Below are 24178 nucleotides of genomic sequence, written 5' to 3'. Positions count from 1 at the left end.
TCCCTAGGGGAAAGATGCTGTGGTCAGATCATAGATAATCAGAAGATAGATAGAAAAGGAATCTGCTGCATGATTTCCTGGGGATTGCATGACTTCCGGATACTCATGTGCCAATCATGCTGGAGAGCAGATTGGAGGGAGAGCAGGTATGGAGGAGTGACAGCCCTGTAGTCCCAGAGACTGCAAAGTGACAGATATGATTCAGACTGAGCCTACAGAGCATGAAGCATTCAGGGCCCGTGCCAGTAGGAACAGTTCCAGCAAGCATTAAGTTCGGCTTGTGTCAGCCAAGGGACCCACTACAGAGCAAGGGATCCTCAGATCCTGGGGACTTTCTCAGTACACTGTGATCTAAGGAGCCAAGAAGTGTGCCCAGGACTAGATCATCCAGCTTTCCTGATCATTCCAGAACAGGTCTCACTCTATTTCTTCTTGGCAGAGGTCACCTCTCCCCTCAGCCCTAGCTCCCACACACCTTCTTCCTTCAACTTCTCAGAGGTGTGTCTGTTTCAACCCCATCACCAACACAGTCACCCAGGATGCTCATTCTCAGTTTTCATGCCTGTACCTGTATGCAAGACCTTCCATTGTCCAAGGCCCTTTCTTCTGTCGTGTCCCTGCCACGCCTGTCCCCTGGAGGCTGGCAAGCAGTGAGGCAGCCTACGATCCGGCTTTACCAGTCTCTTTTCCCCTTCACTGCATGACCCTTGGCACACAGGCAGACTCTGGGGTTCTCTTTGAGATCCCCTGGTTTGTGTTTTTCTCACCTCCCCTAAGGGACAAAAGGCAGATATGGTGCTGGCAAGGTCACGTTGCGTCTGGACTCCACAGTTGTCCCAGGCTAGGCTATGTTACTACCTTCTAGGGTTCAGTGGGGATTATTCTGACCACTCTTGCTCAGAATGACCACCTTCTAGCTTAAATCCAAAATGAGTGGTTTAGACATCTAACTCATGTCTGTTTTTCTGGAGATGTCAAGAGGCTGATAGCAAGAAGTATTCGGAGGTTCAGGGATGACACCCCACTTGCCAAGAGCTGAAGAGTACCTGTCCCAGGCCAGAAGGCAGGCACTCCTAGAAACCCTCAGCCACCAGGTGTCTCCTGTGGTAAAAACAAGTTGAAACCCCAACCAGTACCCCAGGGCCATCAGGCAGGTACCTCAAGAGATATTGGGGTATCCGCTGGTAACCACACAGGAATGTTCTGAGCATCTGTGAAGATAATTAAGTCATTTCTGCCACCTACAATTCAAGGAAGGGAACATGTCATTCACATGACCAAGCCCTCTGTCACTTCCTGGGAAACAGGGGCTAGAACCTGCTTTTGCCTAGGAAATCCCAGGCCTTGAAATTCCCAGCTTAGTCACCTCTTCCGTGTGACCCATGTGGCAGTGTTCTTAGCTAATGTGCCTGCCTCAGACTGTCCCCTGTCACTCCTCTCTCCCCGCCCTTTGCGCCATGTGCTCCTTGTTCCCATTCTTTAATGTACTAGGTAGAGGAAGCTTTCCGATGAACCCTGGAGTGTGGGCGTCTGATCACCCGATCGACCTTGTCACTGCCAGGAACGTTTTGTTGTTGCTGCTACTGTCTGTTTGCTGGTTAGTTCGTTAGACCGAGTCTCACTAAGGAACTGAGACTGGCCTTGAACTCTGGTTCCTCCTGCATCTGCCCTCCCAGTGCTGGGGTTCCAGGCCTGCAGCAGCATGTCCTAACTTGGTTTCTGTTGCTGTGACAAAATACTGACCCAAAGAAACTTGGGGAGGAAAGGGTTTATGTCATCTTACAGAGTCCAGTCCTTCGCTGGGGCAGCCAGGGCAGGAACTCCAGGCAGGAACGGGGCAGCAGGAACCGAAGCAGAGACCATGGAGTGGTGTTGCTTACTAGACTGTTTTCCCTGGCTTGCTCAGCTTGCTTTCCTGTAAAACCCAGGACCACCTGTCCAGGGGTGGTGCGGCTCATAGTGGGCTGGACCCTCCCATGCCAGTCATTAATCGAGAAAACACCCCCACAGACTTGCCTATAGTCCGATCTGATGAGGCAATTCCTCACTGAGATTCCCTCTTCCCAGATATGTCTAGGTTTGTGTCAAATTAGCTAAAACTAAGCAACACTCACCACTACTCCTGGAAAGAATATTTTTTTTATCTTCACTTGGATGTAAGCCAAAACACTGAGATATTATTTAATGGATTCGGTGAGAATTTTTTGGGCATGGGTTGACAAAAGAGGAGCAGTTTTAGAGAGACAAAGGCCTCTGCAGGGTCCTTTAAGTCATACATGCTGAGTGGCCTGACAGAACCAATAGGTCGGCAGAATCCCACTGTACAGAAAGCAGAATTGAGAAGAGTGTTCCAGGCCCAGGGGGACGGGCTTGGGACCAGGAAAAGCGAAGGGATGGGTCCCAGAGGACGGAGCAGGTCTCTGGTGAGTCTCCCTTAAGGAGAGCAATTACACACGCTGACTTGCCCACCTGATCTGCTCAGGATCTCTACAGCAGGAAGTTGTTATCCATCCATTTAAAAGTTGTCTAGTGAGTGCCTGCTCTGTCCAAAGGTTGTAGGTCCTGGCCTTCTCAGTGCTCACAGCGTGATGAAGACAGTGACTGGACCTGCCCTGCCGGTACAGCACAGCAAGTGCCCTCTCAGGAATGGCACAGCCAAGGGGCACCTGGCAGGAGCTTGGCACTCAGAGGAGGGGTGCAGAGAAGATTCTGAAACCTTCTAAAGGGCTAGTGAGGAGAAGGGTGGGTTACAGTGGAAAAGAAGGAGCTAGGTGCTGGTGGAGCACACCTTTAATCGCAGTACTCGGGAGGCAGAGGCAGAGGCAGGCAGATCTCTGTGAGTTGGAGACCAGCCTGATCTACAGAGTGAGTTCCAGACAGCCAGGGCTACATGGAAAAACCCTGTCTCAAAAAAACAAAAACAAAACCAAAAAAAAAAAAAAAAAAGAAAGAAAGAAAGAAAGAAAAGCAAAAAAGTAGAAAAGAAGGATGTGAGGGCTGAAGCGATGACTCAGCTGTCAAGAATACTCAGTGCTCTTGTGGTGGACCCATGTTCCATTCCCAGCATGGACATGGAGGCTCACAACCTCCTGTAACTCCGGTATCAAAAGATCTGATGCCCTCTTCTGGACTCTGCAAATTACTGCATGCACATTGTGCATATAGCATGCAGACAAGGACACATGCACATAAATGAAAGGAAGGAAGGAGGGAAGGAGGGAGGAAGGAAAGAGAAAGAAAGAAGAAGGAAGGGAGAGAGGGAGGGAGGGAGGGGGAGGGAGGGAGGGAGGGAAGAGGTTTCTGGCACAAGGAGCAGTAGGTTCCGGGCCTGAAGAGAGACACATAACCCTTTGGAGACTTAAGAGTGACTAAGCTTGTCCTGGAGTCAGAGTGAGTGTGGGTGGGTGTCAGCATGCGTGTGTAGGTGTATGAGTATGAGCGTGAGTGTGTGCATAAGCATATGCAGGGCAGGGTGGGGAGTCAGGAAGGGTGGAGAGATGAGGCTAAAGCTGAGGAAATAGGAAGGAGAGTCATGATTGGTAAGGATGGGACTCCTTCCTGAAGCCAGATGGGAGCCATTAAACTGGGTAGTGTCAAAGTCATGTTTCAGAAGCCCCTTCTCTTATGAGAAAAGGTTGGCAATATAGGAGACAGAGAGCCCGGTGGGGAAGCTCCAGAGATGATGGTGACCTGCACCAAGGTAGGGAGGGCAGTACAGATGAGAACTCAGTGTGAGAATCAGGAGGATGCCTGGTTCCTGGCCTGGGTACCTGAGTCAGTGGGAGAGAACGAGGTGGGCCTGGAGGGGATGGGCTTTGGATCTCACCAGATGGTGAGATCATCATTTTCTTCTCATTCTGTCAAGGTTTTGTCTTTCTGTGTGGATTAAGTCATGGTTAGGACAGGTACGGATGCCATCCTCTTACCTTTACTCAGTGGGAGGAGGGCTGGGAGTGTCTTTTCACCAAATGGTGAGTTATCAGAGACTAACTGTGACCAGAAGCCAGAAGACATGATGCAAAATGGGGTTACAGACACTGCAGAACTTCTGGTGCAGTGACAACATGGGCTTCAGTCCTGGGGGTGGGGGTGGGCTCTGCTTCCACTCACACAGCAATTACTAGTGAAAATTATGAACTAGTTCAGTCCCAGCCTTCCCAGCCTCACCACCTACAGGACTTCTGACAGTGGAAACTATCAACTTTCACTACATTCTACAGATGTGGTTTGCACCCTAAGACTTACCCCAGCAAAGACAGTCCTGGTACCTCTTCCTCCCTCCTCCCAAGAATAATGGCATGAGGAAGCCACTTAGGCTATCCTTAGTCCTGTCTATTCTGCTACTCCTACCAGAAGAGTTACACTAACTTCCATTTTGGAAAGTCGTATAGGAGTCAAAGCTGTTTCCCTTCCCCAGGACACACGGAGCAATATCACACTTGCTTTGTTCATTTAAAGGGGAAGAAGGCACTTGGCCACAAATATGAGGGTTTCCTGGATTGTACATCTCACACTAGGGGATCAGTACCATATGGAGACCCCACTGAGGGCAGCTGCTTTAAATCACATGGAGACATGGCCTGTGCTCAATGTTTCATCTGAACCCCTTCCCACAATGGCCCTTCTCGGCTGACCCGTGGAGAGCTATGCCTCTCCTCTCCACGGCTTCTCAGCTCAGCTCTACTTTGGTTCCCTGGTGCTAAGGCCACAGGTAAAGTGGACCTTTGGAGCAGGTCTTCTAGGTATTTCCCTGACATCTGGAGCACTACGTAGCTTATCATGTTCCAAATCAACAGGCATAGATTAGTCAGGGTTCTCTAGAGGAACAGAACTGATGTAATGAATATTAAAAGGGGATTTATTTAGAGGGCCACACAGAATGTGATCTGAATAGTCCCACAGTGGCTTTCTTGTGATGGGAAAGTCTGAGAATTCAGTAGTTAGTTGTTCAGTCCATGAGGTTAGCTGTGTCACAGTCCCTATCTAGTGCTGTAGATCTGGAGTATTTCTGGAGAGACACTGGTCTTTAGTATATATTGGCATCCCAAAGAAGTTGGTCCCAATATTGGTGTAGGAATGCTGTAGCAACAGGAGAGGTGGTCTTGTCAGTGAGGATGAGGGCAAGCAGGTGAAAAGCAAGTTTCCTTCTTCTATGTCATTTTATATGGGCTGCCACCAGAAGATGTGGCCCAGAATTAGGGTGGGTCTTCCTGCTTCAAATAATCTGATTAAGAAAATTCCTCACAGGAATGGTCCAAAGCTTGGGTTTCAGTTGATCCTAAATTAGTCAAATTGACAACCAAGATTAACCATCAAAGTGTTTGCTCAGAGCCTGGGGTACTTCCACTTTAGGTGACCCTTGTCCATGACAAGGTCAGCAAGACCTGCCCCCATCCCATGTAAAGTCTAGTCCTCAGTCTGTGTGGTTCTAGGACCAAGTCAGAGAGGTTGACCTTTGCATCAGGAAAAGATTAGCAACTGAGAGGAGGCTCTGCTCTAGGAGAGATTTGTCTGACGTTCTTTTGACTTCCATCTCCATCTCCATCTCCTTTCTCTTCTACCATTGTTGTCCTTGGACAGTGAGTCAGACAGACTGTTTTGTCACCCTCTGGCTGCCGACTGCCTCTCAGGAGAAGCTGAGGACCAGAACCATCTCCAACTGCCGACACCCAGAGTGGGATGAAAGCTTCACCTTTCAGGTCCAGACTCAAGTAAAGGTGAGCCACAGAGGACCACACCTGCGTGTCCTGCCCACGTGTCTGCTCCCCTCTCTGCCACCTGTCCCTCCCCCACTCTGTGTCCCTCTTAAGGCTGTTTGTCTTCCTACATGTCCTACTCACCTGTCTTCCCACTCACCTACTATTTCCTTCTTCCTATGTGTGTTCCTCTCTGAGTCTGCTAATCCTTTTACTCTAGCTTCTCCTGTCCTCCTAATTGTTGTTGGTCCTATCTCGTGTTCAGAAAAAAAAAAAAAAAGTGTTTTCAGTACCTTCCAGAGCATTCTCCCTGCAGGAGAATACACAGTAGGGAAAGTCATTCTATTGGCCAGGTCCGACCTGATCTAATTTCAGCCAGAGGCTTTCCTCTTAAATCTGTTCTTTATTGCTTTAGTACTCTTCTCTTATTTCTATTTCCTCAGGTGTGCGCTCTTTCACTCCTTAAGCCATTATTTCATGGTGTTGTTTTTCTTCAGCTATATGGTGGGTCTAAGTCATAGTCACATTTCTTATAGAATTCTCCTTGATCATCTTGAGTTGAGGCAGCCTTGAGACAAAATTAGCCTGGTGATGAAGGCATCAATCCTGAGATAGTGGAGGCTTGACACTCCAGGTAACTATAGTTCTAATCCATGAAGAGTCCTTTCAGTTTTCAAGAGGGTTGTGATCATTATGGTTGTTTTTTTTTGTGTGTGTGTGTGTGTGGTTTTTTTTGGGGTTTTTCGAGACAGGGTTTCTCTGTGTAGCTTTGCGCCTGTCCTGGAACTCACTTGGTAGCCCAGGCTGGCCTCGAACTCACAGAGCTCCGCCTGGCTCTGCCTCCCAAGTGCTGGGATTAAAGGTGTGCGCCACCACCGCCTGTCTCATTATGGTTCTTAAAAAAAATACCTCTTCACCAGTTGTGGTGGCTCACACCTATCATCTCAACACTCAGGAGGTTGAGACAGGAGGATTTCAAGTTTGAAGTCAGCCTGAGCGGCACAGTGAGACCTTATCTCAATAACATAAAGTAAGATTCCTTTTCTATGATGTACATGAGTCTGGTGAGGGAGAAAGATTTCCATGTGGATGTAGTGTGCCACCTTGGAATCAGTGTTTAAGCTTTCTTTTTTGTTTTGCGGTTACTGGGTTGCTCTGGTACATATGTAAGTTTCTAGAAATTACAAAACCAACAGGTCCTATATAGTTGAAGATGCCCAGAACCACATTTATATCCACTAGATAGAAATCTAGGAGGAACCTTGCCTTGAGTCACAGCTCCCAGGATCAGAGGTTAAGAGCCTTAGAAACTAGTCCATGCCACCCAAGGCCATTGAGTACAGACCACTTGCCACTTGAAGAGCTGCTTTGGGATTGCGCATGAGATCTTATTAGGGGCTGCTGGATTAAAGAATAGAATTCACACAACTCACCCCAATCCCCCCAGTCACTGGTACCACAGTAGCCTTTGCTGCCCGCTTCCCTTGGAGTACCAACTCTTAATTTCCTGGGCCTGCCTTTTCTAGCTATCTGCAGCTCCCAGGTGTCCCATGTCTTGTAGGATCGTGCTTGGCTCTTCATCCTTCCCCAGGTGAAATGAAAACCCTCTCTATTTTCCCCAGGCTTCTCAAGCTTTTCAAGGGACCAAAGTCTCCTGAAACCAGAGCAGAGGGGTGGCAGTCTCTAGAGAGCTGGGGAGCAGGGGAAAGACGCTTCCTCCCTACAAACGTCTCTGGCATCCAAGCAGAAGAGTCTGTGCCCTCCTTCTGCAGACCTCTTTCTCTGCTAGGACTGAGGTCCTGTCCCCTGTCCTGGGAGTGGGTCACTGTAGCCATGGTAACCAGGTTTCCACTGTCCCCTCTCCTCTAGAATGTACTGGAGCTGAGCGTCTGTGATGAGGACACAGTGACACCAAACGACCATCTCTTGACAGTTCTCTACGACCTCTCCAAGCTCTGCCTTCGGGATAAAACCCACGTGAAGTTTCCACTCAACCCAGAGGTGGGTGCCGATCACAGACCCCGAGCCTCTAACTTCATGGGGAATAGCCACTGACCACCGTGCTACCCTTGCACGGGCTTCTCTGAGCACATATACAAACTGGGAAAAGGATATGCTTCTAGTTCAAATCCTAGCACTCCCTTGCATGGAAATGACTTAACTCCTCTCATTTTCTACTTCTTCATCCATGTCACAGTGACAATAGTCCTCCAGGCAGGATTGCTGTGAGGCTTCAATGAGAAAGGGTAATGAAGGCACCTAGCAGTGAGTGTTGGTGATACTAAATAGAAACGTGGGTTCCATTTCCGTTTTCTTACCTCCAAGTCCTGTTTCTGGAATGCCCTCGAGGTAGAGAGGGCAAGTCAGAGAAGTTCAGAACTGGAAAGAACCAGGGTATTCTAGATTCAGCCATCCAAAAATACCTGGGTGCTTGGTGGTGAGGTGAGGTTCTGGGCTTTGGGCATACATCAGAGGGCAAGCATCTCTCTCTACCTTTGCTCTGTGTATTCGGATGGGGAAACTGAGGCCCAGTGAAGCCATGGTTCACCCCCCATTACACAAGAGGTATGGAAGCAGAGGTAAGGAAACAGGCCTGCCTTGACAAAGCTGGGCTCTCTAAAGGCACCAGCTCAGAGCTCCCTTGCCCAAGCCCTGAGCCCCATGAGAAGACAGGCAAACAGTGGAGAACCGTGAGTTGAAATAGAAAACCAACACTCTGGGACAGAAGAATGCATATTCAGGGCCAGGTGTCACATCCACACCTGAGTCCCCTGCATTGCCAGTGCTGTGCCTGGTGTCAGAGACTGGGACAAAGAGAGGTGGAGAGGGCAGGAAGAGCTGGGAGCAGCCATTCCTTCCCTGTGGGCCCACGGGCAGCGCATGCAGGTCTGCAGGGGTTGAAGAGGGTCCTTGGAGGGAGGTCTGCGGACGTGGCCGACAGCTCCTTCCCTTCTCTCTCCTCAGGGCATGGAAGAACTGGAAGTCGAGTTCCTGCTCTCAGAGAAGTAAGTAGCATCAGCCCCATGTGTCATCAAAGATCCTTGACTTCAGAGCTGTGTCTGCCTGTGTGCTGCCCCCCCTTGTCCCAGCCTCACCCCTGCCTCTGTGCTGCCCTCCCCTTGTCCCAGCCTCACTGCTGCCTCTGTGCTGCCCTCCCCTTGTCCCAGCCTCACCGCTGCCTCTGGCACATGTGCTGGCTTTCTCCATGTGTGCCGGGTCTCTTGGGTGCCCAGGTCCTAAGACTATTCTAGTTTCACTGACGCCAGTATTCTTTTAAAGATTTATGGGCTTGGGCATATAGCTCAGTTGGTAGAATATTTGCCTAACATGGACAAAGCCCTGGGTTCAGTCCCTAGTACTGTATAAATCAAGTATGGTAGCACACACTTGAGACCTTGTCTCTCTCTGTCTCTGTCTGTCTCTGTCTCTGTCTCTGTCTCTGTCTCTCTCTCTCTCTCTCTCTCTCTCTCTCTCTCTCTCTCTCTCACACACACACACACACACACACACACACACACACACACTTCAGTGCTTGCCTCAAGTCCACAGCATTTCCAATAGGAGCCTCCTAGAGAATTCCTGCCACTATGGTATGGGGGCAGGATAAGGGTTCTCCTCTTTGACCCAGAACTATCAGAACAAACATAACCCCTGGCCAGAACAGAAGAGGTGGGCGACAAAACCCAAATCTGGAGGCTGAAGAAATGGCTTGATGGTTTAGAACACTTGCTCTTCCAGGGGACCTGGGTTCAATTCCTAGCATCCACATGGTGGCTCACAACCACCTGTGACTCCACTTCCAGAGGACCTGATGCCCCCTTCTGACCTCTCCTGGTACTGCATGCATACAATATTCATACTTAGGTACATCCTGCATACATGCAAAAAACCCATACACATGAAATAACAAAATAATTTAAATTTAAAAGCCAACCCTATTTGCAAAATGTATACATTAATTAAAGCACAGAAGCTTTGTTGGTACAAGAGTATTTGTGTCTGTTCTAGGTGAAGGGCTGTAGTTTACTGGCCTCGAACCTGTGCATCTATTTCCCCCTGGACATTCTGTTTTAAATGTACATCACTTTCCTCCTCCACAACCTACAGATCTAGATCTAAGTTGGAACAGGTCACAGAGGCTGGCTTAGGGCTCTGATCCTCCTGCCTCTGCTTCTCGGGTGTCGAGTTTACAGATAGATGCTACCAAGTCTGCTTCAAACCTAGTTTTTCAAGCAGATATTTCTCATGGTAACTGAGAAGCATCTGCTATTTTATGACTGATATGATTTATGGCTTTTGTCGCCTTCATAAGAAACCATCCAAGAATATTGTTACTGACAGAGAGCTCTCTTATTTTTCAGTCTCTCTTCACCAGAGATGCTCATCACCAATGGCGTGCTTGTGGTAATTATCCTTCTGGGCTCTGGTCACTCCAGAGGCCACATGTGGCGGCTGCTCTCAGCAGAGAGGGTATTGTGCCCAGCTTGGAGCCTTGTCCTTATGCTGAGCCCAGGGAGAATTAGACCAAACAGTTAACTAAATGAGGTGCACCCAGGGGTGGGGCTGCACTCTGGGCTCCTGGATCAAGGCAAGAAGTATGAGGGTATCACCCTTGCCCAGCACCCTACATTCCCAAAAGATCACCCCTTTCCCAGACTTAGTCACTCACAACTCCAATACCTCTGCAAGCATGATTTCATTACTGAAATTATTTCTTAGGCCAGGTATGACAGCACACGCTTTTACCAGCTCTCGGGAGGCAGAGACAGGCAGATCTCTGTGAGTTTGAGACCAGCCTGGTCTACATAGTGAGACCCTGCCTAAAAAAAAAAAAACAACAACAAAAACAAAAACAAATAAACAAAAAAACTGTTTTAACTGAATGTACCCAATGTCCCAAGAAACCTCTCTCTTAAAAAGCAGTGTTTGGAATGTGTGGCAAAGGCCTTTGTCCAGCCTCTGCTTCTTGGAGGTTATTTCATTCCAAGTCCTTGTTTTCAAGGCTGAACACTGCTTTAGGTCAGCCCCTGATGCTCCTGTAAGCGTGACTCCCAGTAAACCGTGATGTGTGCCCTGGCGTGGTCTCCCCCCTCTTGGAGTGAGGCACTGTGCCTTGATTGGGTTCAGAATTGTCTGCAGCATGCTCAGTATCCAGCATGCTCAGCAGAAGCCCTAGGTTAACCAACACTGAATTCATTGTCTGTGTCTTTGCCTCTTCCCTTCGAACTGGAAGCGAGGGGCGTGGCTTGTGCTTCGAGTCCCAGTGACCCTCTTTGCTTTGTCACAGTCCCGCCAAGTCTCTCGCTTGGAGGTCCACGCAGAGACCAGGAGGCCGAGGAAGAGGAAGAAAAGTGAGAGTTTCCCTGCTCTGTCTAATGGCGGGTTTGGGCGTGGGGGCGGGCGGGCGGCTTCCAAGCCGCGTCGAGGTCAGTTTGGAGTTCAGGGAACCAGGTCAACTCAACCTAGTCTGGGCTGTCCTGGGTTGGGGAAGTAAAATCAAAACTCTCAGAATCGTTGTGTTCTCAGACACCTAATCTCTTCTGCTGTCTCTGTGAAGAGTGTGTTCTTCCAGGGACCCAGATGGAAGTCCTCAGGTCTGCCAAGTGTCCTGGGGCCTGGGGCTCAGGGCTGCCCTGTGTACTCAGACAATGGCAGCACCCGGGGCAGGTGGGCACCGCAGCTGCGGGGGTCCTCAAGCCAGACCTTCCTAGGAGCTCCCACTTCACAGCATTTTCCAGTTGGAAGAGACCTAGCGAGTCACACACACGGCTGTCCACCACTCCCCACCTCTCTGATGCTGGACTTCCAGCTGTTCACAGGAGAGTGCTTGGCGCCACAGACACAGGCCAGAAGGGAGGGCTTGGAGGGGCTTCTGCCCCCATCAGACTGTCTGATGGGGGTCTGTTTTCTCTAGAGTGGGCTGGTGACTTTGACTTTGGCGGGGAGAGGCGCTCTTCTAACAAAGCAGAACCAAGAGGTCTAATCTTCACTTAACATCTTGGAAGGCTTTCTGGAGAGCATATCTGTCGGTATCCTCCACAGGCCTTGTTAAAATACAGATTTCAGGGCCCTGTCTGAGGCATTTTAATGAGTGCCTGGTGATTGTGAACCCCTCCTGGCACTTCAAGATAGGATTTTTTTAAATTTTTAAATGTATTTATTTTATCTTATGTGTATGAGTGTTTTTTTTCTGTGTGTATTTATGTACACCAAGTGCATTGGAGCCCCTGGAACTGGAGTTTAAATAGTTGTGAGCCACTGTGTGGGTGCTGGAAACCATACCAGGGTCTTTGAAAGAGCAATAAGTGCTCTTAACCACTGAGCCAAGATAGAGGATTTTTGCTGGGCTAAATCAGAAGCAGAGACAAGAATCTTCTCATGGGTCTAACTGTATCTTCTTTCTCAGATAAAGACCTCCTGGTGATGGTGACAGACTCCTTCGAGAATACCCAGTGTGTCCCACCCTGCCTGGAGCCCTGCAGTGGGGATCCGGCCTGTTTCCACTACCCTAAGTACTTCCAGCCCCAGCTGCAAGCGGAGGAGGCACCTGAGAGCTATTGGAACTGTGGGGTACGATGCAGCCACAGCCAGAAGGCAGGGTGGAGGAGGGGAGCTGGGCTGGAAGGGCTCATGGAGGAGCCGCTCAGCCCCTCACAGAGCCCACCCATCCTTCCAGCTTTGCTGCTGTGGAACACGCAGGAGTGGCCCTGTCTGCCAGCCCCTCGACTGCCTTTCTGATGGCCAGGCAGTGACCCTGCCTGTGGTGAGCACCTGGGTCTGGGAAGGGGTCCCAGAGCTATCTAGCTTCTGTAAGAGGGAGATGGGACGAGCCCAAAGACACATGGGGAAGGTAGCATGTAGGGTCTCTCATATGGAATGGCCTTGTAGGCCTCGGTGGGAACCAGGAAACATGTGGCGCCTGAGTGAAGAAGGTGAAATGTTAGTATCTAGAAGCAGGATGTAGGAGGGGAGCACGCGCACAGGATGTGGGAGGGGAACATGCGCATAGGTGTGTGAGCATGTGTGTGTAGATTGTTGTGAACATGCATGTGTGCAGACTCCAGCCCATGAGTGAGTCATGTAGTAAGTCTCCACCTCTTTGGGTGGGCTCCTTTGCTCTCAGTGGCCGTCCCTAACAGGCGTTTCCCCCTTTTCTCCTCAGGGAGAGAACTATGAATTACACATGAAGTCCATACCTTGGTAAAGTACCCTTTTCTATCCTACCCCTAACTCAGGGGAGCAGGGATGACGTGGTGTCTCGCTGTAGATTGATTTGATTATCTTCAGTGGCTAATGAGGTTGAGCATCTATTCCAGAATGACTCGGCCATTAGTGGATCATCCTTGAGACATCTTTATCCAAATCCTTTGCCCATGTTTTGAGTGGGTTCTGTCTTGTTATTAACTTAATGAAAGTTCTTTGTATATTCTGGATACAAGTATTTTGTTTTTACCCCTGTTCTGTGGGATCTCTTTATATTTTCTCTGTGTATGGGCATGTTGTTTTATATTGTGTATGAGTGTTTGTTTACACATATGTATGTATGCCATGCATAGCTAGTGCCCACAGGGATCAGAAGAGGGCATTGGGGACCCCGAAACTGGAGTCACGAATGGTTGTGAACCACCATGTAGGTACTGGGAACTGAATCCAGGTTGTAACTGTTGAGCCTTATCTTCCAGATCCTCTTTCCATGTTCTTTCTTTTTTTTTTTTTTTAATTTTTTTTATTTTTCAAGACAGGCTTTCTCTGTGCAACAGCCCTGGCTGTCCTATCTGTAGACCAGGCTGGCCTTGAACTCACAGAGATCCACTTGTCCCTGCCTCCTGAGTGCTGGGATTAAAGGCGTGCGCCACCAATGCCTGGCCTTCTTTGCATTTTCTTGGTGGTGTCCTTTGGAAAAAAACTAAGGTTTTTAGTTTTGATAAAACCTATTTTCTTTTTTTGTCATTTGTATTTTTGATGCCAAATCTAAGAAATAATGCCTACTCCAAAATCATGAAAATTTGCTCCCACGTTTTCTTCTAAGATGTCTTTAGTTTTAGCTCTCATGTGTAGGTTATAACTGATTTTTGTATACTGTACATTTTACATGGGGATAGCCAACTGCTCCAGCATCATTATTGAAAAGACTTTTCTTTGTTAAATTTCACCCTTGTTGAAAATCAAGTGACTATATTTTTTATAATTTTTATTTTATGTGTATGAGTGTTTTTCTTGCACATAAGCCTGTGTGCCACATATGTGCAGTGCTAGCAGAAGCCAGAAGAAGGCATCCTATCCCCTGGAACTGGAGTTACAGACAGTTGTAAGATGCCATGTGGGTGCTGAGAACTGAACTCAGGACCTCTGGAAGAGCAGCCAGAGCTTTAAACCTCTGAGCCATCTCTCCAGCCCCTTGTCTGTAATTTTTATTTATAATTTGATTTGTTATTTTTCATTAGAAAAATTACTTAATCTCACTGGGTCTCAGTTTTCCTCATCTGCAATTCAGATTGTTCTTTGAATCTCATGAATTAATGCATGTGAAATACCGGGAATCTAGATGGTGAATGGGATTCTCAGCAAAAGTCCACCATTGCTACTGTTATTATTTATTCCCATGACTGCCAGAAGAAGTTATTTCCTCATAGGAAGAGAGGTGCGGGGAGAGCCCAGGCTGTGCCTTCAAAGACACTCAGCTTTGTTAGTAAGCTAAGGGAGGCCAGAAATTGACACCCCCTTGGAGTCTTAAGGGAGCTAGGCCTCAGAGGATTCAGGAATACGGGTAATAGAAAAGAAAGTGATTCTATGAAGGTGAAGACCCTAACCAAGGTTCAGAAGTCAAGCTCTGAGATTCCGATGGGTCTCTTCCGGTTGGTAGCTTGAGGTGAGCTTGGACAGATCTGGTCAGGTCTTATATGCCAGGCTTGGTTGGACTGGATAAAAAGAAGGCATACATCAGGCATGTCATGGTAGCTGTGCCTCATCTGCCTCGAAGAACTGTGGGGCTGACACAGTGGGATCAGTGTGAGAGGCTTTGTCAGTTGCATAAATACCAGGAGAATGGTGATTCTGTGGGCAGGAAGGGCTCAGAAGGAGCAGGGAGCCCCACAGGAACAGAGGACGAGTTTGTGGGGCTCAGGAGAGTCCGCAGTCTATAGTCCTATGGGGGGGGGTATCAAAGGAATCTAAAGGACCCTTGTCACTCATATCCAGCTTTGGGATAGAGAAGGTGCCTAGGGAAACCTTTTGGAACTTTCCAGATCCTGCTGAGGAGGCAGGAGGTTCAGAGAGGCCCAGGAGTAGTCTTCAGACAAGTACCAGCTTATTATGAGCCAACTAAGGTTCAGGGGCTTTGTGCCTGATGTCTCATTAAGTACTGAAGGTAGTTCTGGCCAGTAAGCGTTTTGCAGATGAGAATGTAGATGCCCAAGGTCGAAGAAGAGATATATGGCAGAAGTGGGCCCCAAAGCCACATCTGCCTGCTGAAGGTGGTGGCTACAGGGTCCCCTTTCCCACAGCCCTAACTTGCTGGATGTGCGGCTCGGATTCAGCCTGTGCCAGGAAGAGGTGGAGTTTCTGCAGAAACGGAGGGTGGTGGTAGCCAAGGCACTAAGTCAGGTGCTGCAACTGGAGGAGAGTCTGCGTGAGGATGAGGTGGGTATGCAGGGCCACTGCCTGGCCTGAGGATGAGGTGGGCACACAGGGCCACTGCCTGGGCTGAGGGTCACTCTGGGCTACACCGGTCCCCCAACTCCATGTTCTACTCTATCCCAGGGTGACTACACTACCACCTGGATTTCTGTGTTTGCTCCAACTAGTGAGGGGTAGTTCCAGAACACTGCTGCTTGTGATTCTGTTGTGTGTTCACCAGGGTAGGGGTGGGGGCTTCTGGGGCTGCACACACACACACACACACACACACACACACACACACACACACGCACGCACACACGCACACGCACACACACACACGAGGGGGCTGGGGAGAGGGAGGTGGAGAGAGAGACTAAGCTGTCTTACTGACATAGCATCGAGATGGTATTCTCACCCAGCCAGGAGACATTTTCAAGTTCCAGCACCTCAGGCACCCAGCCCAGCCTTCACCCACTTGTTCTTTCTTCCCTAATGTGCACATGTGCCCATCCCCACCAGAAACGACAGCTGAAGGAAGTTGAAGAGAAGCCTCTTCCCCTGGAGGCAGCCATAGCACCTCTGAACCTCCATCTGTTAGTCCAGGGCACAGGTTAGCCCCCGAGCACCTTGCTTCTGAAGCTAACGAGAATGTAGGCTGAGACAGGAACAGGGCTATGACAGGGCTTCAGCTCCAGGAAAGATCTTACGGTCCCTGCTAGATGGAGATAGGAAGCCTCCCTTAAACCTATGTTACTCCCCGCATCAGAAATGTGGGTTGGTTTTTTTTTTCTCTCTTTCTCTTACTCTCACAAATACTGTATAGACTGAGCATGTATCACATGCCAGTTCAGGGACTAGTGCCCCAACATCACTGCCATGTATAGGTGTCAGTCAGTCACCATCCATGATCCATACATATTCCCCTTAGCCTCAGTTTTAACATCTATTAACAGGGAGCTGGGTTGAGTGCTCAGAACTCTTTTATTTTAATTTTTTTTTTTTTTTTTTGAGACAGGATTTCTCTGTGTAACAGTTCTGGCTGTCCTGGAACTCACTTTGTAGACCAGGCTGGCCTCGAACTCACAGAGATCCACCTGCCATGAGATCACTCCATGTCCTTGTCTGGGGAGGAGTCCTTTCCAGTCTGTTCTGTGCCTACAGGTACCACTGATAGCCGTCATGGCCACAGGAGGTGGCACAAGATCTATGGTTGCCCTGTATGGCCACCTGCTGGGACTGCAGAAGCTGAACCTTTTGGACTGTTCTACTTACATCACCGGCTTGTCAGGTGCAACCTGGTAAGGAACTGGGCACCATTGTTGGTGGAGCCCACAGGAAGTAGCAAATGGGTGTGGCCTGGGATCTGGTAGAGCTCTGAACTTTCCCATCCCAGGTAAAAGTGATTCATGATGCCTGGAAAGCTCTGCCATGCCCAGCTGTGGGATTTGGGACATTCAGTTTAATTCCTTATACTCAATTGCTGGATCTGGAAAGTTGGGTTGACAGTAGGCTTGGCCTTTCCCAGTATTAAACACAGAGCCGCTGTATACATTGGCCATTATTGGCTATGTCCTTGGGGCTGTGGCAGCAGCCCAGAAAAACATGGTGGCCAGCCATGAGTGAACCTGGTGTTGCCGTCCGTCCTGGTGAGATGCAGTCACCCTCTTAGGGATGGGCCCAGTCTCTCAGGATGGGTGGAGCTAGGCCAATTGCTCTGGCTTGCTTCCCTGCAGACACTCAATACTATCCTTTCTCTGTATCTCTGTCCTATCAGACCCCCTCAAGCAGCAGAAAGGAATAAGCGGAGCTTGCACAGGGCTGCCTCCTCCCATTCTGCTGAGACAGGAGGGAAGTGGGCACTGGACTCCCAAAAGGAAGCCAAGGAAGGTCAGCCTTAACAGTCGGCATAGCACCAGGAGCCAAAAAAAAAAAAAAAAAAAAAAAAAAAAAGTTCGTTTATATTTAAATCATAAGGAATAAAGGAGCTTGTAGGTCAATGAAAATATTTCGATGAATGTCATTAATACAATTATCTTTATATGACATAGTCATAGCATAGACCTTTTAGTATTTTTTATAGTGGAAGTGGTTCACTAAAATCATCAAGCAGCCCTGTGACCACAGGAAGCCTCTTAGCCGGAGCTACACCTTACTCTGTCAGGGACTGAGTGAGCCCTGCTGTGTCTTTTCTCTTGATGGAGCTCCAGGTAGCTGTTATCAGAGGGACTGGATGTGAACTTGTCCTGGGAAACCCCTTGGCTCATATCTACTCATCAGATGCTTCGGCTAGATGGGCCAGAAGGTTATCAGGGCTGCCCTCTACACCAGGCACAGCTGTCCATCAACATCCAGGAGGGAGTGGTTACAGGATATCCAGGGGGATATCACTGTCCGCTGATGTTCAAGCCCCTTATGTACATGACATGGTATCTGCATAATGAAGCCCACACAGTCCTAGCAGGTACCTTAAGTCGTCTAGCACCAAATCCAATGTAGTCGCTGTGTAAGTAGATACTTAGTTCCATCTCAGTAACGACAGTCCATAGAGGCTCAGTAAACAGGAAGAAATTTCTGAATAATTTCCTTCTGCAGTTGGTCGGTTTCTAGATGAAGAAGCTGCAGGTCCACCCATAACTTCCCTCCTGTTATTTTACAGACAGAGAAGCAGAAGCGCTTGCCCCAGGTGTCAGGAGTCATAGGCCTGGGATTGGAATTCAGTCCAGGGCCCGTGTTCAATGGCAGCTCTCAGCAACAAAGATAACCGCAGCACTAGAGAAGCACTCAGCTATTAAAAGCACATAACTGCTCTTGCAGAGGATCCACCTTCAGTTCCCAACACCCATGTCAGGCAGCTCACAAGGGCCTGGAACTCCAGTTCTAGGGGGAGCCAATGCCTCATACAATTTTTTTTTAAGATTTATTTATTCATTATGTGTACAACATTCTGCCTGCTTGTATGCCTGCACTCCAGAAGAGGGCGCCAGATCTCACTATAGATGGTTGTGACCCACCTTGTGGTTGCTGAACTCAAGACCTCTGGAACAGCAGTTCGTGCTCTTAACCTCTGAGCCATCTCTCCAGCCTAGTCTCATATAATTCTTATAAATAATAATTATTATACCTGACATGGTGGCCCAGCACTCAGGAGGCAGAGACAAGTGGACTTCCATGAATTCAAGGCCAGCCTGGTCTATATAGCAAGTTCTAAACTACCCAGGGCTACATAGTGAGACCTCCATCTCAAACAAAATAAGTAATGATAATAAAATAAAATATGTTTAAAATGATAACTTGCTTCAGCAGGCCTGGCGGGGGCGGGGTGTTGTATTTGCTTGGACTACTGTGTGGTAGGCAGAACAGAGAGAGGGCTTCAGGCCCAGCCAGAATGTTAGGGGAAAGGCTCACAGGTCCCCTGTACTAGGAAAAACATGGGGAACATAGATTTTAAACAAAGATTAGCAAGCTGAGGGTGGCGGTGCCTGCCTGTTACGCCAGCACTCAGGAAATACAGGCAAGAAGATCAGGAGTTCAAGGCCAGTCTCAGCCACATACTGAGTTGGAGACCAGACTGATCTACATGAGAGCCTGTCAATAAATGAAAAATAAGTAAATAAAGCACTAAATGGGTTAGGGTAACTTTTTGAAAGTACAAAAATAACAGAGAAAACTTCATGGAGGGCAGGATGCTATTTGTAGAAGAAATCTGACCATCTTCCATCTCCTTTGGAACCAGTCCTGAGAAGGAAGAGGCTCCTGTTTGTATCATTAGGATCCTTAGACAAATCCCCCTGCCACCAGGGAGCCCTCTGGAACAGAATAAAGAGGGGCCCTTCCCTATGTTGACATACAGAAGTTTGGTCCAGGCCAACAGAATCAGAGAGATTCAGAACCCAGCTAAGGGGATCACTGACCTGGAGAGAGAGGGTTGGCATGCTCAGGGTCATGGCCTGGGTTTTTTTTTTAACTTTAGTTTTTTAAAATTGTGTGTGTGTGTGTGTGTGTGTGTGTGTGTGTGTGTGTGTGTGTGTGTGCGTGCACATGCCCACATGGAGGACAACTTGCAGGAGTTGGTTCTTTCCTGTCACCATGCAGGTCCCAGGGATCAAACTCAGGTAGTGACGCTCGTCGGCAAGCACCTTTACCTTCTAAGCCATCTTACTGGCCCCAAACCCGGGCTTTGAACTCAGTCAAGGGCCTCTGTCCAAAGGCTGCTCCAAAATAGCTGTAAAGTTAACTCACTTCAGCAGAGCCATGTCCCAGCTGGACTTCTGTGGAGCAGGCAGGAAACAGAGAGGACCTTGGGCCTAGCCGTGCTGCCCACCCACCATAGTCCATAGATAGGTTAAGAAGAAAAAGAGGAAGTGGAGAATGAGAAAGGGGGAGAGAAATGAGGGGGAAGAGCAAGGAGAGGAAATAAATCATCTCAAAGATTATTTATGCACATGGGTGTTTTGTCTGCATGGTTGTCTGTGCGCCATGTGTGTGGCTGGTGCCTGCAGGGGCCGAGAGAGGCATCGGATTCCCTAGATTTGGAGTCACTGATGGTTGCAAGCTCTTGTGTAGGTACCGGAGATTGAATCTGGGTCGTCTGGAAGAGCAGCCAATGCTTTTGACCCCTGAACCCAGGAAGTAAATCTTTAATTAGCGTCCAAATCATGGGGATGAATATGGTACAACAGAAAGTGTCCAGGATCTGGAATCAGCCATTCCAGGGATCAAGTGTTGTCTCCAGCCTTGTCTCACCATAGTTCTAGTGTTTCACACAACGGTAACTTTGTGACTTTTTTATTTTTTTTACAAGAACTGTATGAACTGGGTACATCAATCACAATTCTCACCACTTCAGTTAAGGAAACAGAGGCAAAGAGTGCTTAAGTAGTTTGTCTAAGACCACATAGCATGTGAATGGTAGAGCCTGGTTTTGAACCCGGGAATATGCGAGCCCAGAATCCTCATCTCAACCAACAGGGGATTCCTGATGTACAATGGGCATTCAAGAGAGGGAGCAATCAATTCTGAGAAGTGATGTCTGCCTGCCTCTCACCACAAGGCCTTTCTCATTCCGTCTCCTCCAGGCCCTCTGCCAGGTTGGGGACTCCCCATGATCTGCCCATCTTCTGCCCTATCTGGACATGGGGTTGATCAGATCAGGGCTGGGGTAGCTCTGTTAGCTGTGTGTGTGTCTCTCTCCAGGACTATGGCTACCTTGTACAGTGATGCTGAGTGGTCCTCCAAAAACCTGGAGTCTGCTGTCTTTGAGGCCCGGAGACATGTTGTCAAAGACAAGATGCCCGCCCTCTACCCGGATCAGCTCTGCAAGTGGCAAAAGGAACTCCGCCAGCACAGCCAGGAGGGCTACAAGACCACTTTTACAGACTTCTGGGGCAAGCTGATTGAGTACAGTCTAGGAGATAAGGTGAGTGTTCTGCCTTTCCCAGGTCCCACCTGCCTAGACTGATATCAAGTCACATTCTTTCTTCCTCAGAGAGTATGAACCTCCATGGCCAAAGATGCTAGGTTAGGCTTGCAGGTACGTCTCAGGCTGGAAGAATCATGGGGTGTCCAAATACGTATTGGAGGAAGATGGTGAGGTCATCTTTCACATCCTTTTCAGAGGACTGAGACCCCCATGTTGGGCCAATCTGGGTGCCCCCCGCATAGATGGAGCATAGCTTCTGAAAGCCATATCAGAACATCTGTGGGAGAATATTGGTTGTAGTATTAAGGCCACTCCACGTAGTTAAAAGGGAGGTTTATTTTGTGGGGTAACTTACAAGTAAAGGGATAGGTTACAGGGTCCAGGAAAGGTGTAGTGCAGTCCAGCGGTGTTCTCTGGAGAACTCTGCTCCATCTACATCCAGCGTCCAGGATCCAGGAACCAAGCTAACTGGCACATCCGGATCTCAGGTCTTAAGGGCTCCTGTCTCAGCCCCGGCTTGTAGGCGTGACAGTTACTGAAGCCTCAATGGGGGTAGTACTTCCAGGTCAAAGCTGGAATAGCTACCCACTACAGGAGAATACGAGAAAGAAGCTGGGCAAAGCTATAGAGCTGTCAATCACATTTCTAGTCTGACCCCACGTGGAGGACAGAAAGGTCAAATAAAGCATGCACTGTGTGAGAGCTGTATGGCCTAGGAAGGCTCACAGCAAGGACTTCGTGGGTCCTTTAGTCAAAGCTATGGTCTGTATTCTGTGTTCCCTGGATGAGCCTGCCTTGGCATCTCATCACTAGGCCCAAGGAAATGTGGCCCCAGCATAGACAACCATAGATTTCAGAAAGCAGCAGCCAGGGCCGTTCAGTGTTGTTCTTGGTCACTGGAGGTCTGCAGGGTTCATGTTCATGGCCACTATAAGGAGAGAGACCTGGCAAGGTTCCTTCTTATTCTAAGAGTCAATAGCTAAGTGATGTTCGTGGCCACTATAAGGAAAGAGACCTGGCAAGGTTCCTTCTCATTCTGAGAGTCAATAGCTAAGTGATACATGTCCCCCAAAAGCCTGCCTGTGTGGGGTACAGCTGATGCCAACTGTGTGGGATGTGGCAGAGGGGAGTGGGAAGTCCCTAAGAGATGTGATCCTGTACATCAGGGTGAATTCAGCCAATACCCAGATTTGTCACAGCAGGCTTTAGAAAAGAACCACCTCTGGTTGTTGCTTGGCTCCAAAGCAAGTCTCCCACTTACCTCCATCCAGGCCACCAGATCTTGGCCCACTTCCAAAGGTGTCTTGGAGGCTCTGAATTCAAACCAGAACTTCCCAGAAGGGAGATGGACAGCATAATATCTTCCAACAGGTTCCCTCGGTTAGGTAATCAGATATTGTGGGCTGGGGAAATAGCTTAATGAATCAAATGCTTAAGTGCCCAAACTTGAAGACTGGTGTTCAGATCCCCAGAACCCACGTAAAAGCCAGGCAGACATGGAACTCCCTGTTATACCAGCACTCGGGAGGCAGAGACAGCAGCCCTGGGGCAAACTGGCTAGATAGAAATCGTTAAGTTCCAGATTCAGGGAGAGACCCTTAATAAATAAAGTGAGAAGCAATGGGGGGAACCATATGACATCACACACACACACACACACACACACACACACACACACACACATGCATGTACACAAGTCTCCCTGCACACATGCAAACATGCATAAGTATATGTGTGCATACCACACATACACACACATTAAAAAGAAAAGGGAATGAGACATTTGGAACAATCAATAATAACTTGATTCATTTTTTGTTGTTGTTTTAAGATAAAGTCTCACATTATATAGCCCAGGCTAGCCTGGGACTCACACTGTAGCTCAGGCTGGCCTTGAACTTGTGGTAATTTTCCAGCTTCAGCCTTCCCAGTGCTGGGATTATATCCATGTGCTACTACACTGGGCCAGCTCTTATTCCTCTTTCGTTTTTTAATTTAAAGAAGATTATTTAGATTTATTTTTTGTGTATGAGTGTTTTACCTCCATGTGTGTTTGTGCACCACACGAGGACCTGGTGTCCACAGAGGTCAGAAGAGGAGCCCACAGATGTCCTCAACCAGAGCAACAAGTGCCCTTAACGGCTGAGCCACCTCTCCAGCCCCCATTCGTTCTTTTAACTAATTACCCCTTGCATGCCAGGAGCTATGCTCACCATGAGGATTCTGAGAGGAATTAAGATGTGACCTGCCTTTGAAAACCCCTCTCTAACCTGATCCCATGATGAAGCACAGGTCGGGGGCAGAGGTTAAGGGTGTTGGCTTCTGATTCAGATAAAACGGATTTGGAATTCTTTCCCTGCTCTGCAGGACCAGGGTATTCACTATTCCTTAGTGGGAATTCCATCAGTAAGTAATTAACATTTTTAAGTTAAAAGCTGAGCATGGTAGCACATACCATAACCAGTGAGGCAGAGGACTGCCTCAAATTCAAGGCCAGCCAGAGCTACCTATAAAGATCCCATTTCAAGCCAGGTGTGGTGGTGCACGCCTTTAATCCCAGCACTAGGGAGGCAAAGGCAGGCAGACCTCTGTGAGTTTGAGGCCAGCCTGGTCTACATGTAGAGCAAGTTCTGGGACAGCCAGGTTATTTAGAGAGACCCTGACTCAAAAATAAACAAACAAAAGGACCCCATCTCAAAAGAGAAAAAAATATTTTTGAGGCAGATTCTCATTATGTATCCTTGACTGGCCTAGAACTCACGATATAGACCATGCTGGCTCAAATTCACCTCATGTGTTCTTTTTTTTTTTTTTTTTTTGGTTTTTCGAGACAGGGTTTCTCTGTGTAGCTTTGCGCCTGTCCTGGAACTCACTTAGTAGCCCAGGCTGGCCTCAAACTCACAGAGATCCGCCTGGCTCTGCCTCCTGAGTGCTGGGATTAAAGGCGTGTGCCACCACCGCCCGGCGGCCTCATGTGTTCTTGTGTTTCACCTCCACGTGTGTACCTGGTGCCCATAGAGGTCAGAAGAGGGGCTTGGATTCACCTGCCTCTGCCTCCCACATGATGGGATTAAACGCATGCAGTATTGCAACTGGCACCAAGAAATGTTTTTAGCAATAATAATAAACAGCAACCCACATGATGAGAAGAAAACGCCAAAGCGTTCTGGGCCAGAAGTCCGAGTGTGTTGCGGATCTGGAGTGGAGAAGAACTAGGCCAGAGGAAGAGAAGCAAGGCTAGGAAGCTGTGAGAAGCCCTCTGCTCTTGCACTCTGGCTATGGCAGGAGCCTCTTACCCTCCAGCCCCCTTAACAGTAATAGCTGGCTGGGCCCTTCCCTGAGTCTGTGGCTTTGTTTCTAGAATATTCAACTCTGTATTGCCCAGATCTCTGGGTCCAGTTGTGATAAACACCGTTTTGCTTTAAAGAAGGCCTAAGGGATGTTG

General features: G+C 48.6%; 1 protein-coding gene across 3 annotated transcripts in view; it reads left to right on the top strand.

Moving 5' to 3' along the window:
- Pla2g4e (phospholipase A2 group IVE) overlaps nt 1–24178 on the top strand; it is a 72867-nt gene that overhangs the window by 39572 nt on the left and 9117 nt on the right. For all 3 annotated transcript variants that reach the window (XM_052723135.1, XM_052723134.1, XM_052723133.1), the window contains 11 exons: nt 5581–5717; nt 7566–7697; nt 8661–8701; nt 10058–10100; nt 10984–11047; nt 12103–12266; nt 12373–12459; nt 12859–12896; nt 15200–15335; nt 16476–16612; nt 20508–20730. In XM_052723135.1, coding sequence (XP_052579095.1) covers nt 5581–5717; nt 7566–7697; nt 8661–8701; nt 10058–10100; nt 10984–11047; nt 12103–12266; nt 12373–12459; nt 12859–12896; nt 15200–15335; nt 16476–16612; nt 20508–20730 — 1202 coding nt within the window. The remainder of the gene's footprint in view (nt 1–5580; nt 5718–7565; nt 7698–8660; nt 8702–10057; nt 10101–10983; nt 11048–12102; nt 12267–12372; nt 12460–12858; nt 12897–15199; nt 15336–16475; nt 16613–20507; nt 20731–24178) is intronic.

Source organism: Peromyscus californicus, unplaced genomic scaffold (assembly GCF_007827085.1).
Source record: "Peromyscus californicus insignis strain IS unplaced genomic scaffold, ASM782708v3 Scaffold_7__1_contigs__length_154581171, whole genome shotgun sequence".
NCBI lineage: Eukaryota > Metazoa > Chordata > Mammalia > Rodentia > Cricetidae > Peromyscus > Peromyscus californicus.
The sequence above is the reverse complement of the archived record's forward strand: the minus strand, read 5'-3'. Positions and strand labels throughout refer to the sequence as shown.